A 13,084-nucleotide genomic window follows, 5' to 3' on the forward strand; every position below is an offset into this window, starting at 1 on the left:
GTACTTCTATGCCAAGTCTTATTCTTGTTATTAGCAGTAGTAGTAACAGTAAGAGTTGTAGGCCGGCTGTTGCTGTCTTTCTTTGCTTTCTCTTTTCCCTTTTATTTGCTGTTTGTTGTGCTTGCCTAAACTATCTCAAATTGTAAAATTGTACTTTTTGTGACTTAGCATGGAGTCCTTGTTCCAGTTGGTCTAAATGTGGTGCTGGAGGCTTTGGAGGAACGTGGCATTTAGCTCCGCCTCCTCCAGTGCGCCAGTGTCTTCAAAGAGGTCCTGTAGAGAAGTATAACAGAGGCGCGCTGGGTGTTGCAGCTTTATTGTTTCTCTTTTCCGTAAGTAGTTAAAGAAACGTTTAGCGATGTCTGGAAGAGGTAAGGGTGGTAAAGGTCTTGGGAAAGGAGGCGCTAAGCGTCATCGCAAGGTTCTCCGTGACAACATCCAGGGCATTACTAAACCCGCAATTCGCCGTCTGGCTCGTCGTGGCGGTGTCAAGCGTATCTCCGGTCTGATTTACGAGGAGACCCGTGGTGTGCTCAAAGTGTTCCTGGAGAACGTTATCAGGGACGCGGTTACCTACACCGAACACGCCAAGAGAAAGACCGTCACCGCTATGGATGTGGTTTATGCTCTGAAACGCCAGGGACGCACTCTGTACGGATTCGGAGGTTAAACGCTCAACTCGACACGAAACCAACGGCTCTTTTAAGAGCCACCCATATACTCATTTAAAGAGCTGTTTCATGCGTTTACTGGTAACCACAAGCGTCAATTACTTAAACGCGCACAGAGAACGTTTTGTCCGACTTTGCTTTTTGAAGGTACTTTTATTAAAATTATGGAAGGGTCAATACACAATCATTGCAAAATCCATAATGTCAAACATTACAATATTAAAACAGCATACGCTTTATACCATTTCATTTTATAGGCTACATGAACTCTGTTACATGAACCCCCAGATAATTTCTACACCATTTATCACACACAATGTCCGACGTTGCCGTGTACTACAACAGTTTTTAAATGCACGTTGTAGTCTCTGAATCCTAAAACATTTAAATAAATGGACATATTAAATAAATGGAGACGCTTTATGACGAAATAATGCAATAAAAAACAGCGTTATGACCTAACTAGTAACCACAAGTGCCAATTATTTAAACGTGAGTGATCCTACACATATAACATACGTATACACTATATATATAAATTTGAGTTGACTTGACTAGATATTAGATTATTAGACTCATTTTCCTCACTATGGTGAATGTAAAATTTTGTTCATTTAAAACCAGTGTTCTATTCTGAGAAAGTGAATGGAACAAAATAACATTGAAAAAGGTCTTTATGTGCATTTAAATACATAGGCTACTGTTATAAGGGGTGACTAACAACATTGGATGATGTTTTTGACCCGCTAACACCAAAGATGTGTGCAGTTTTCTAATTACAATTTAAAGATGTACACCAATCAAGGTTCTGATTCCTATATTTAAACTGAAAGTCCCCATATACTAATTTATTTAGGTTCTTTTAATGTTTTTTATTTATTTATTCTGTAAAGACGATCTTTAACTGTCTTCCAATTTCTACAGCTCCGAAGCGTACATCATTCCTCATTTTATACATTCACTCAGTCTACTTCTGTTATTTCCCCAGATAAACCGTACACACAATTTATCACACAAAATGTCCGACTTTGCCGTGTAATACCAGTATTTGCCACAATTTAAAATGCACGTTGTAGTCTCCGAATCCTGAAACACGTTTTGTAAAATAAATGGAGACGCTTTATGACAAAATAATGCAATGAAACTGCATTATTGAAACTCTAATGGTAAATAATTTTATGACGTTATGACATTATTTAACATTCTATGTCTGTTCTAATTATTTTAAGTCGTCTTATTTACTTTATTACATTACTTTGTCTATTTTAATAAATTTGTCATTTTATTATATTATTTTATTATGTTTGTTTCCTTTTTTCTTTAGGTTTTTTATGTTTTTTATTTATTTTGTAAAGAACTTTGAGTTTCATGTATCTATGAAAGATACTATACAAATAAAGATTTTTTTTTTTTTGTAATGATAATCAAAGTTATGACCTAGCTAGTTTAGAACCACATCCAAAGAATTTTAGTCTAATAAAATGAAAAGCTAGAAATTCCTTGCGCAAGCAGAACTAAACAGATTTTGATGCTCTATCATAGTTTTCGTTTGAAAGTTGAAGGCAGAAATGGCTGGGCGGGATTAAGAGGTAAACGCTACGGCACAGTGGGGTGGCGGAGCCACGATAGGAGGTCCTGTCAGAGGAGGGCTTGTTTTTGACCAATGATGCTTAGTCATGACCGTGGAGGGAGGGCGTGACCTAATTAGAATACCAAACTCTTAATGTAGGAGGTGCTGGAGTTGTTGTTCATTCAACGGTGTTTCACTCATCACCGAGCATCATGCCTGAGCCAGCAAAGTCCGCCCCGAAGAAGGGATCTAAGAAAGCCGTGACCAAGACGGCCAGTAAAGGAGGCAAGAAGCGCAGAAAGACCAGGAAGGAGAGTTACGCTATCTACGTGTACAAAGTTCTGAAGCAGGTCCACCCCGACACCGGTATCTCTTCCAAGGCGATGGGAATCATGAATTCTTTCGTCAATGACATTTTCGAGCGCATCGCTGGTGAGGCTTCTCGTCTCGCCCACTACAACAAGCGCTCTACCATCACCTCCAGGGAGATCCAGACCGCCGTGCGCCTGCTGCTTCCCGGTGAACTGGCCAAACACGCCGTGTCTGAGGGCACAAAGGCCGTCACCAAGTACACCAGCTCCAAGTAAATGGCCGAATAGTGCGACTTAACCAACCCAAAGGCTCTTTTAAGAGCCACCCACACTTTCACCCAAAGAGTTTTTCCCTCGCGAATGTGTTTGCACAATAAAAAAATCAAGAAAATGCAAGTAATTGTAGTTAAAATCGATTCACTGCTGTACGTTTTATTTTTCAGTATCTCAGCTTGAGTATATGTGCGTGTGTGTTCAAATACACCTGCATGTTGACGTGTGAGAAAGGACAGTATTTTTAATATACTACAGGGGTAGAGTTGTAACACCATCAACTCCACCGATCATGGATCAGATATTAGTCATATGATCATTCCGGTATTTACCCAATTTCTCCCTGGTCCCATATGGTAAATATCAAGGATGGAAACAGGCACATGCAGATTCCATGAAGAAAAAAAAATTGATTTCGAGGTAAGAAATAAATTTCTGAATCAAGACTTTATTTTTTGTTTAGTACTTATACTGTTGCAGATAAAACCATGTGAATTCTATTACATTAAACTAGTTTCTCTGGTAAATTGTGATGCATTTTTGCACTGTTAATTTCAACAGTTAATCACCTTGCAAATACAGTTAGCTAAACAATGGCAGACAGGGGTGGGGTGGGTTGTAACACAGCTTTATAAAGTGTTACAACCATCACCTTACTAAGAAAACATTTTTGATTTTAATTATTTTACAGAATGCCTAGGCAGTGAAAAAGAAAGACTGACAGTGGTGAGCCTGCAAATATTTTTTTTAAAAAGCATCTGCTGAGGTCACAAAGAAGGGCAAGTCAGTCAGATCAGTTGTGAAGACACATGGTATCTGCCGTATAACACACACACACACACACACATTGACATTGCTTATTATTTGACCTCCATGTTCTTTACACAGGTACAATGTATTAGAGTGTTCATTAAGCACACACACACACATACACACACATACACACACACTTGAACAAAGCCAAGTGGATACGAGTTATGGTCAGTCACAGAGAGAGAGATATTGTTCTGGATTGTTCTTTCATTATTTTATTTCAAAAACCTCTTTTTGAAGCATATTGCATGGTGTGGCCTCTGTTGCTTGTTTTGTTGTTACAATTTACCCCAGCATGTGTTGTAACCTTCCCTGGTAGTGGGTTAGGTTGTAACAAAGGAACTGCCATCTGCCATATAACACACACATTCATACACATTGACATTGTTTATTATTATTCTTTACACAGGTACATTGTATTAGAGTGTTCATTAAGCATACATATTGTTAAATAAGTTTGTTCTAGTACACTAATTTACACAAACACTCCTGAATAAAACAAGTAAATGGCCGAATAGTGCAACTTAACCAACCCAAAGGCTCTTTTAGGAGCCACCCACACTTTTCACTGAAAGAGGTATTTAAATCTTATGGTCCATGTACAGTGGATATTTCCATCTTCTCTTTCCTCGGTACTTTAAAGGTGGGTACATGCTGAACACACCCCCATTAGCCTTGTGTTAATATGCTTAGGCTATGTGACATATATAATATATATTTGACTATAGGCTCTGCTCTAGCCAAGCACATCACATCATCTTGCAGACTATTATGTTGTAATGTCCATTGCCCACATTGACATGATTTCCATTTGTTACATTTCATTAGTTGTAAATTCTTTGTACAGCCCTCCATAACTTATAGAATCACAGCATATAAAATCCTTTACTCCTTATTTTTAAAATAGAACTTCAAAATGTTCTTTAGATTTTTTTTTTTACATAGAATGAAGAATAATAAGGCAATAATATTAGCAGTTTTCAAACACATCAATTCAAAGTACAGGGGGGTGTTGCAAGAAGCGGGTTAAGCGAGAAAACCCGGGTAAGTTAACTCAGAGTTCACGGAAACTCGAGGTTTTCTGTTCCAGAAACTGAGCTTAGAGAGAACCGGAGTCAGTTACTATAGCAACTTATGCTCTGAAGCTAACCTGCTCGCTGGCAGGTTAACTTGGACCTGACCCAGAGTTACAAACACGTCATCATGACGTGTCTTTTCCTCGAAGATCATGTGGATATTGAAGCTCAGTTTATTTGCTGAGTTCTTCGTCGGGAACGCCTTATAAAACCCCGAATAGACATAGGCCTACTATCATTTTCGGATTATTTTTTTAATGAACGTTATCGTTTTCAGCACAACCCATTACTTACATCCATTACTTTATTATTATAATAACATTTCAAATATTACACATCGCGGATCAGCCCTAAATTCTCTCCAGATAGTTATATATCGGTCTTCGTTTTTTGCTAGTGGAAGTTTTCTTTATAGTGTAGGAGATGCGGAATCTGTCAGCAAAGCTACTGTGTCGGTGTACTGCCCTCGGTGCATGCAGCAATGCATCTAGACAGTCAGTTAACTCTTCTTGAATATCAAGACTCTGAGGAATGTTGTCTTCTTATCCACAGGTTTATTGACATCAAGGAAGTGTAAAACTAAACACACAAAAAGATATATCACTTATTCAGTGTAAGATGATTAATCAAAGTAAATTAAATGATACTGCACATGACTCTCAACTGTTACAGTTTTAACACAATTCAACTCAACCCAGTGACATGTAATATTTAAAGTATATTTATAACCATACTCTTAACTAGTTTATTACAGTAGCTTGGTCTGATTATGAATCAGCGGTAAACTAATACCTTAATCTTGCATAGGAACATTAGAAATGATCTAAGTCAACTTAACAAACTAGAAATACTGTGAACATAATACTCTATAATGAAATTAAACATAACATACCCACGATGCCACATTTAGAGCGAAGATGAATGCAGATGTGACTGGATTAACTGAGCACATTGATAACACTCAAACACTCATTCTCCACCTAGCTTCCTGGTTAATCACATGACATAGTGTGGCTGTATCTCTTAAAGGTACAGTCACCATATTCAAATACATTTACTAAACACTCGACAACACAGTCGGTCTGTCCGAAAACTATGTCCGGCATGAAAATGACTAGTGCCCGGTTTTGTGGTGTTTCCTGGGCTTAAGCCAGTTATGGACATCAAAGAGGAATTCCACAGCATCATTGGTTTGTCTTTATTTCACACGGAAAATAAAGAAATTAAGCAAAGGAGAAGCAATATATAACGAACTTCATTCCATTTACATTTTAAGGATTTCCTAGAGTGATTGGCTGTATTGATGGAACCTACATATGCTACCTATTCCAGCACCATTAGAACATGAAAATTCATCCATAGCATTAATGTACAGGTACTAACCTTTATCATCCTTAATGAATAATGTACTTATCTTTAATGGTAACAAAAATAACGTAGCTATTGTAACTGACCGTTCTTCCCATCAAGATCATATGTGATGCTTCCCACCTCATCACAAATGTTGAAGCCAGATGGCCAGGATCCATGTATGATTCCACACTGTACAACAAATCTGAACAGAGTAGGCCTACGGTAGTTTTGCTAGTTGTTCACATGCAGTGTAATAGTTAAATCATTGCAAACCCTAGTGTGATTATAGGACATGACGGCCTCCTTCATGGAGACAGAGGGTATCCCTGCCTGTCCTATAGGCCTACCTTATGACTCCCTATTCAGATCCTGCACCTGGACCACAGTCCCGCTACAATCAGGCCCACAGCAAAACCAGGGCAAGAATTTAAATGACCCTAGGAATCCTCGAGGCCAGGTTCCAGTGCCTGAAGGGGCTCAGAGTAACCCCTGATAGGGCGTGCCACATAATAATGGCATATGTGGTATTACACAACATTGCAACCATCCAGGAAGAGCAACAGCCTACCATCTCTGACATGCCCACAGATGAGGAACCTTACATGCATGTGGGTGACAACAGAGATGGTGGAGTTGTCAGAGACTCCATCTGCAATCACTGCTTTCCACATTAAATCATGCACCACCACCCACCCCACCATCCACCCTGTAACCTTTTAATATACATTACAGTCAAATTCACTGTTATGTTTCATTATTTCATTTTTCCTGTGAATAAATATATTTTATATTTTAAGAATAAGATATAGTTATGTACAGCCATACCACTTTGTACAATATTCTTATACTTCATTTTTATCTGATGCCATGTGTGTTTCACACCACTCAGATTAGACCTGGAATTAGTAAGTGTTCAATAAAAAAATATTGAAAAACTCAATACAGTATTATAAAGGTGGAGAAAATAATAATATAATCGCACCCTTCACTCACGCATTAACTCTGTTGGCAATTTTTTGACATGCTGACTGCCTTTCTCTAGCAGCTACCGCAGTATTACATTTACGTTTAATAATATCTAAATATTCTGCATACGCAGTCATTAATATTTCAAGCTACAGTGGTGTGAAATACGATGTTCGCGTTTAAGTCTATGATAAATCCTATTTATCTGCGTTCCATTAAGAATGCCTTTCATAGTTACGCGTGAACGCGCTTCTGTCTGGGTTAAGCTACTCAGAGTTGAGCGATCCTGATTACTTTAACTCCGATCCGCCGTTTTGGAACCGAAAACTCTGAGTATGTCAGATCGGGGTAAGACAACTCCGAGTTCAGGGTTAAGTTTAGAGTTTGTTAAACCCGCTTCTTGGAATACCCCCCAGAACACAATACAGAAGGTGAGGGGTAAACAAATGAGAAGGCCTCCCCGTATTATTTTAATGGATTTACTGTTATTGTAAGAGTTCAGCTGTCTGCTATCTTGTGGATAACTTTTCATAATTTGTTTTCTGTCATATCTTGGTTTCTCAGATTTCACGTACACATTTGCTGACATGGACACAAACAAAACATACTAACAGTGATAATTAATATTACAAAATAATTTTCACTTTCATTCTTATTCTTTCAACAGTGGTTCTGTAAAACCAACTATTGCTCCTGACATCTCTGATTCAATGGGTCATTTATGAATGGTTAGGAATGTTATTGTGTTCTTTGTTTTTTGTCGTCTTCCTTCTTCATCAAAACCCAATTCACAAAACCTCTATAAACATAATATTTATTGTCCACAAAAGAAAATGCTGTTCACTGTAAAAACAAAACTCTTGTTTTACAAAAATGAATAATTATGTATTGTGCAATATATAGATCGTATTGAACCAAGGCTTCCCTGTACAGTTGCTTCATGTGAATTTTGTTGCGTATAAGAACTCGATCACTGGTGTCTATGGTGAATCTATGTATGTTGGAAATGACACCAAGGACACATCATTTTAAATTGAAGGGCTCATCTCTTATCCTGCTTACCAGATTTGTTGCCTACACACTTTCTCAAAAACAATTCTCCCTATAGCAATTGATCCTTTACTAAATAAAAAAAACTCTTTCCTGAACATTTGCTATATATTCAAATCATTCAAATGAGCAGTAATCCTACCACTTATCAAAACGACTAAACTTGACAGGCCATTTATTTCAAAGATCTGAGAAAAGGTTTTAACAACTAAGCTCATGAATACCTGATTCAGAACCAGTTAAAGGAAATCTTTCAGTGAGGGTTTAGGCCTCAACATAGCAATGCTGATCAAAATAATTCATTCATACTAGATAGATGTGAAAACAGCAATTTCATGGTTTAAGTCTTATTTAGCTTCAGACAATCATTCCTCTGCTGAGTGAACTTGCTCATTTTGCAGTGAAACAATTAGGTGGCTCTGAAAAGAGCCTTTGTGTTTTTGGGGCTTTTACTCCGAGCGCTGTTTAAGCACGCTCTCCGCGAATGCGACGGGCCAGCTGGATGTCTTTGGGCATGATGGTGACTCTCTTGGCGTGGATGGCGCACAAGTTAGTGTCCTCGAACAGACCAACCAGGTATGCCTCACTAGCCTCCTGCAAGGCCATGACAGCGGAGCTCTGGAAGCGGAGATCGGTCTTGAAGTCCTGAGCGATTTCTCTCACCAGGCGCTGGAAAGGCAGCTTACGGATCAGCAGCTCAGTAGATTTCTGATAACGACGAATCTCCCTCAGAGCGACAGTACCGGGCCTGTAACGATGAGGCTTCTTCACGCCGCCAGTGGCCGGCGCGCTCTTGCGAGCAGCCTTAGTGGCGAGCTGCTTCCTCGGGGCTTTGCCACCGGTGGATTTACGGGCGGTCTGCTTGGTTCGTGCCATAGTGACAGAAGTCGACTGTTCACCAACAAGGAGGAACGAGAATAGGAACCTAGTAAGGCGACGTCCTTTTTAAGCCCTAACGACGACCAGCGCTCATTGGGCGTCTTCAACACGAAGACCATCCATTGGACAATCAAGTGTGCGTCACCGCTCGACAATTGGCCCGTACTCTAGAGCGCGCACATTAAAAAAACGCGGGTTCAGGCGGGTTCACGGCAAGACTTTGTTTGGATTTTTCTGCCCATGATGTACCATAATCAGTCTCCTTAATTCGCATACAATCTGCTTAAAAACAGACTCTGCAGGTATAACACTGTTATTTTATGTCTCTAGCAGGTGAGAAATGTAGGATCATGGTACCAACATGCTGGCTTTCATCATTAGTTGCCAGCAGCTTATGCTTACTGTCCTATATTCTGTTCATAGGAGCAACATCATGTCTGTCTTTATGCACACGTATAAATTCATATGTGCATATGCAACATTACTGAGTGATTGTGCGCATTTAAACGAAGTGTGCGAATGCTTAGACGTGAAACAGCAGCATCCAATAATGACAAGAGCACATACTAAAATCTGCATGAATGAAAAGTTGCACTTCATAAGTCGATGTGGGTGGCTCTTAAAAGAGCCGTTGGATTCTGAAAACAGAAGGGAAATTTACTTGGATTTAACGGTCTTCTCGGTCTTTTTGGGCAGCAAAACAGCCTGAATGTTGGGCAGCACGCCACCCTGAGCGATGGTCACTCCTCCCAACAGCTTGTTCAACTCCTCGTCGTTACGCACGGCGAGCTGCAGGTGACGAGGAATGATACGAGTCTTCTTGTTGTCGCGGGCGGCGTTGCCTGCCAACTCGAGAATCTCAGCAGTTAGATACTCCAACACGGCAGCCAAGTAGACGGGAGCACCGGCACCGACGCGCTCGGCGTAGTTACCCTTGCGCAAAAGCCTGTGTACACGGCCCACAGGAAACTGCAGTCCGGCGCGAGACGAACGAGTCTTGGCCTTGGCCCTAGCCTTACCACCGGTCTTGCCTCTGCCACTCATAATGTCAACCACAGCGCTGTAAGCAAAGACGAAATAATCACGCCTGCTCAAAGAGCGCTGGAGATATAGCTAAATAAGCTGCTCTCCTATTGGCTTAAAGAAGGCATGACGAATAACCAACCCGAAGCGGTCGACATCCAAAGCCAGCCTCCATCTCTTTCCCCTGCAACACTCCATGTGGCACGTCTTTTCTTGTTGTCCTTCGTATATGCATTTCAATATTGAATAAAGTTTTAGAAATCTTCTAAGCCAGTGGTTCTCAAACTTTTTAGACAAAGTACCACCAACTGTCAAACGAAAAACCTCCACGTACCACCTACTACCCCCCCCCCCCCAAAAAAAAAAAAAAAGAAAAAGCTGTTTGGCAAGTTTAAGTTGATCACGATGGTTGGCGCCAGAGCGAACTAGTAACTCATTGAATCATAGATGTGGATCAGAGGTAAATAAACTAGATTTTTTTTTGTCGACGTGAGAAATCGGATGTGTGGCGTGTGAAGACGGTCAAATGCGTGTGTCTCACGCATTTGGCAACCCTGCTCATTACACACATATGTTATAATGTAGTTCTCCTGTAGTTCGTGTTGGTAGTGGTTGGTTTACAGCACAAAAAGTCTTCGTGCGACATACCCTCATACTCATATCGCACGTAAACGAGCAAGTTGGCTAAATATGCGACATCTATGGATTCATCTAACTGCAGTGAGAAGCATTTACTCATTTTAATTCTCTCGGTCAATGTTTGTCTGACGTTGTCCACCATTTCATCAATTCTACGAGTGACCGTGTCGTTTGAAAGATGCACCAGGTCGAACTGTTTAGCGACATTTTCTCCGCACATAATACGAGTAATCCCTTTTAGTTTCGGAATTTCAGGACTTGTCATAATTCTGTTTTAATAAAAAAAATGTGTTGTGTAAAAAAAAAAAAAGCATCTTTTATTTTCCAAATTCATCTGGCGTACCACCGCGGGGTGCTCTGCGTACCACCAGTGGTACGCGTACCACAGTTTGAGAACCACTGTTCTAAGCTATTCAGGGTACACGCATATGTATGACAAGGACAGGAGAGATTGGCAAATTAAAAAATATAGCATACAATAGAATATTACTGTGTACATGTCCATATGTTGAATGAGATGCAAAATGTTTTACGCGCGTTTACTCTACAAAACTCCCTCTCGTAATAATGTTTTTCTATATGTATGCACTTTAATTTAATGTAGAAATGTACTCAAGTTATTCAAGCTACGTACATGTATGACAAGGAGAGGAGAGATAGGCAGACTAATGTATTCATAGCATACAATAAAATCTTATTATATACAATATTTCTGTGAATAATGAAATGCAACATGTTTACTATGGATACAGTAAGAAAAACTGATTTTCGTTGGACCCTAATAGATATATAAAGTTATATATATGTTGTTTTACCGTCATATTGATATTGTAATGTTATGAGTATGGATTGCTTGAAATGCTTGTGTATTGACTTTTCATTCTCCATTTTAATAAAGTACACTTGGGCAAATAAAACATACGTATATAAAATAGAATCTTATTCTACACAGTATTTCTGTATTTAGGACGGGATGAATGTTTTAGGTTGTCATTTTTCTTCCCAATGTCCACGCACTTAATGTAGAGCAATGGATGAAACTGCACCTTAAAATCCACCAACGACACAAAATATTTAGAGTTTAAAGAAAAGCGCTCTTTAGAAAAAAAGGTGGGTGGCTCTTAAAAGAGCCTTTTGGGGAGACCAAGACATGAAAACATGCACGTTTACTTCTTCTTGGGGGCTGCTTTTTTCGCCTTTGCTGCTTTTGGCTTGGCGGTCTTGGGCTTCGCAACCTTTGCCTTCTTGGGGCTCTTGGCTGCTTTCTTCGGAGCGGCCGGCTTCTTCGCTTTCTTGGGACTCTTGGTAGCTTTGGCGGCAGCGGGCTTCTTCGCCTTCTTGGGCGACTTCTTTGCAGCGGCGGCGGGCTTCTTTGCCGCGACCTTCTTGGGCTTTTTAGCCGCGGCAGGCTTCTTAACGGGGGACTTTTTCGCCTTAGGCGCGGCTTTCTTGGCGGGCTTCTTCTTAGTTTCCGCTTGCTTGTTGATCTTAAACGAGCCAGACGCTCCGGTGCCTTTGGTCTGCACCAAAGTCCCTTTCGTCACCAGGCTCTTGATGGCGAGCTTGACGCGAGAGTTGTTCTTCTCCACGTCGTAACCGCCAGCAGCCAAAGCTTTCTTCAGCGCGGCGAGAGACACGCCGCTCCGTTCTTTGGAAGCAGAAACAGCTTTAACGATAAGCTCACCGACGCTGGGTCCCGCTTTCTTGGGTCTAACGGCAGCTTTCTTCTTGGGCGCTTTAGCCGGCGCGGCAGCGGTCGAGGCTGGAGCCACTTCTGCCATCCTTGAATTTTCTAAGAGAAACAAACACTGAACGAACTGATCTGTGACTGTGAACCTCCCTCCTCGCGACGGACTGTGGTCTTAAAATACACATGAGGACGGTGTAGACTCAACTCGCCCGATACTGCGTCAAGTCAAGTAGTCAAGTAGTCTTTATTGTCATTTTAACCATATACAGTACAGTACACAGTGAAACGAAATAACGTTCCTCCAGGACCAAAGGTGCTACATAGAACAATACTCAATACAAAAACAAAGTGCACTTGTGCAAACATGTGCTAGTCCGCAAACAGTCATTAAATACAAGACATTAAATACAAGACAGTAAAAATACAACACAATAAACAATTTCCAATACAAACGATAAATACTGGGGGGGGGGGGTGACATTGCAATACTGAGTGTGTGTTAAAGTGCATTGTGCTATGTAGAGTACAGGATGTAAAGAAAATGTAAACAAAAATATGTAAACATTACTACACTCTTTATAGCAGCTAAAAACCAGATATGTACCTTAGAACAATGTAGTGAAATGATAAAGACAGTCCAGACAGTTATGTAGACATTGGTACAGTCTTAGCAGCAAATCAGAACTGTAAAAAAAGGAATCCAAAGACCAGTATTTTTATGTGTGTGCATAAGTATAAGAAGAGTCCAAGGTCTAGTGTTTTTGTATGTG

General features: G+C 40.3%; 4 protein-coding genes, 1 long non-coding RNA gene and 1 pseudogene across 5 annotated transcripts; 2 read left to right on the forward strand and 4 right to left on the reverse strand.

The window, feature by feature from the left end:
• The first annotated feature begins 356 nt into the window (after window positions 1-356).
• LOC143500524 (histone H4) lies at window positions 357-887 on the forward strand. Its single transcript, XM_076994678.1, has one exon. The coding sequence runs from the start codon at window positions 359-361 to the stop codon at window positions 668-670; it is 312 nt and encodes a 103-aa protein (XP_076850793.1). The 5' UTR covers window positions 357-358; the 3' UTR covers window positions 671-887.
• Window positions 888-2,423: 1,536 nt separating this feature from the next.
• Window positions 2,424-2,856, forward strand: LOC143500526 (histone H2B 1/2). The gene has a single exon (XM_076994680.1). The coding sequence runs from the start codon at window positions 2,454-2,456 to the stop codon at window positions 2,826-2,828; it is 375 nt and encodes a 124-aa protein (XP_076850795.1). The 5' UTR covers window positions 2,424-2,453; the 3' UTR covers window positions 2,829-2,856.
• A 2,144-nt stretch (window positions 2,857-5,000) lies between these two features.
• LOC143500527 (uncharacterized) lies at window positions 5,001-5,719 on the reverse strand. Its single transcript, XR_013126826.1, has 2 exons — window positions 5,607-5,719; window positions 5,001-5,293 (listed from the first exon to the last, which is right to left on the reverse strand). It is a non-coding gene; the product is annotated as an uncharacterized LOC143500527 (long non-coding RNA).
• Window positions 5,720-8,496: 2,777 nt separating this feature from the next.
• On the reverse strand, window positions 8,497-9,152 carry LOC143500520 (histone H3). Its single transcript, XM_076994673.1, has one exon. The coding sequence runs from the start codon at window positions 8,957-8,959 to the stop codon at window positions 8,549-8,551; it is 411 nt and encodes a 136-aa protein (XP_076850788.1). The 5' UTR covers window positions 8,960-9,152; the 3' UTR covers window positions 8,497-8,548.
• Window positions 9,153-9,561: 409 nt separating this feature from the next.
• On the reverse strand, window positions 9,562-10,016 carry LOC143500521 (histone H2A-like). The gene has a single exon (XM_076994675.1). It carries the CDS (start codon window positions 10,004-10,006, stop codon window positions 9,620-9,622), a length of 387 nt encoding a protein of 128 aa, XP_076850790.1. The 5' UTR covers window positions 10,007-10,016; the 3' UTR covers window positions 9,562-9,619.
• A 1,456-nt stretch (window positions 10,017-11,472) lies between these two features.
• On the reverse strand, window positions 11,473-12,421 carry LOC143500552 (histone H1 pseudogene; annotated as a pseudogene).
• Window positions 12,422-13,084: the final 663 nt, after the last annotated feature.

Source organism: Brachyhypopomus gauderio, unplaced genomic scaffold (genome assembly GCF_052324685.1).
Source record: "Brachyhypopomus gauderio isolate BG-103 unplaced genomic scaffold, BGAUD_0.2 sc156, whole genome shotgun sequence".
Classification (NCBI taxonomy): domain Eukaryota; kingdom Metazoa; phylum Chordata; class Actinopteri; order Gymnotiformes; family Hypopomidae; genus Brachyhypopomus; species Brachyhypopomus gauderio.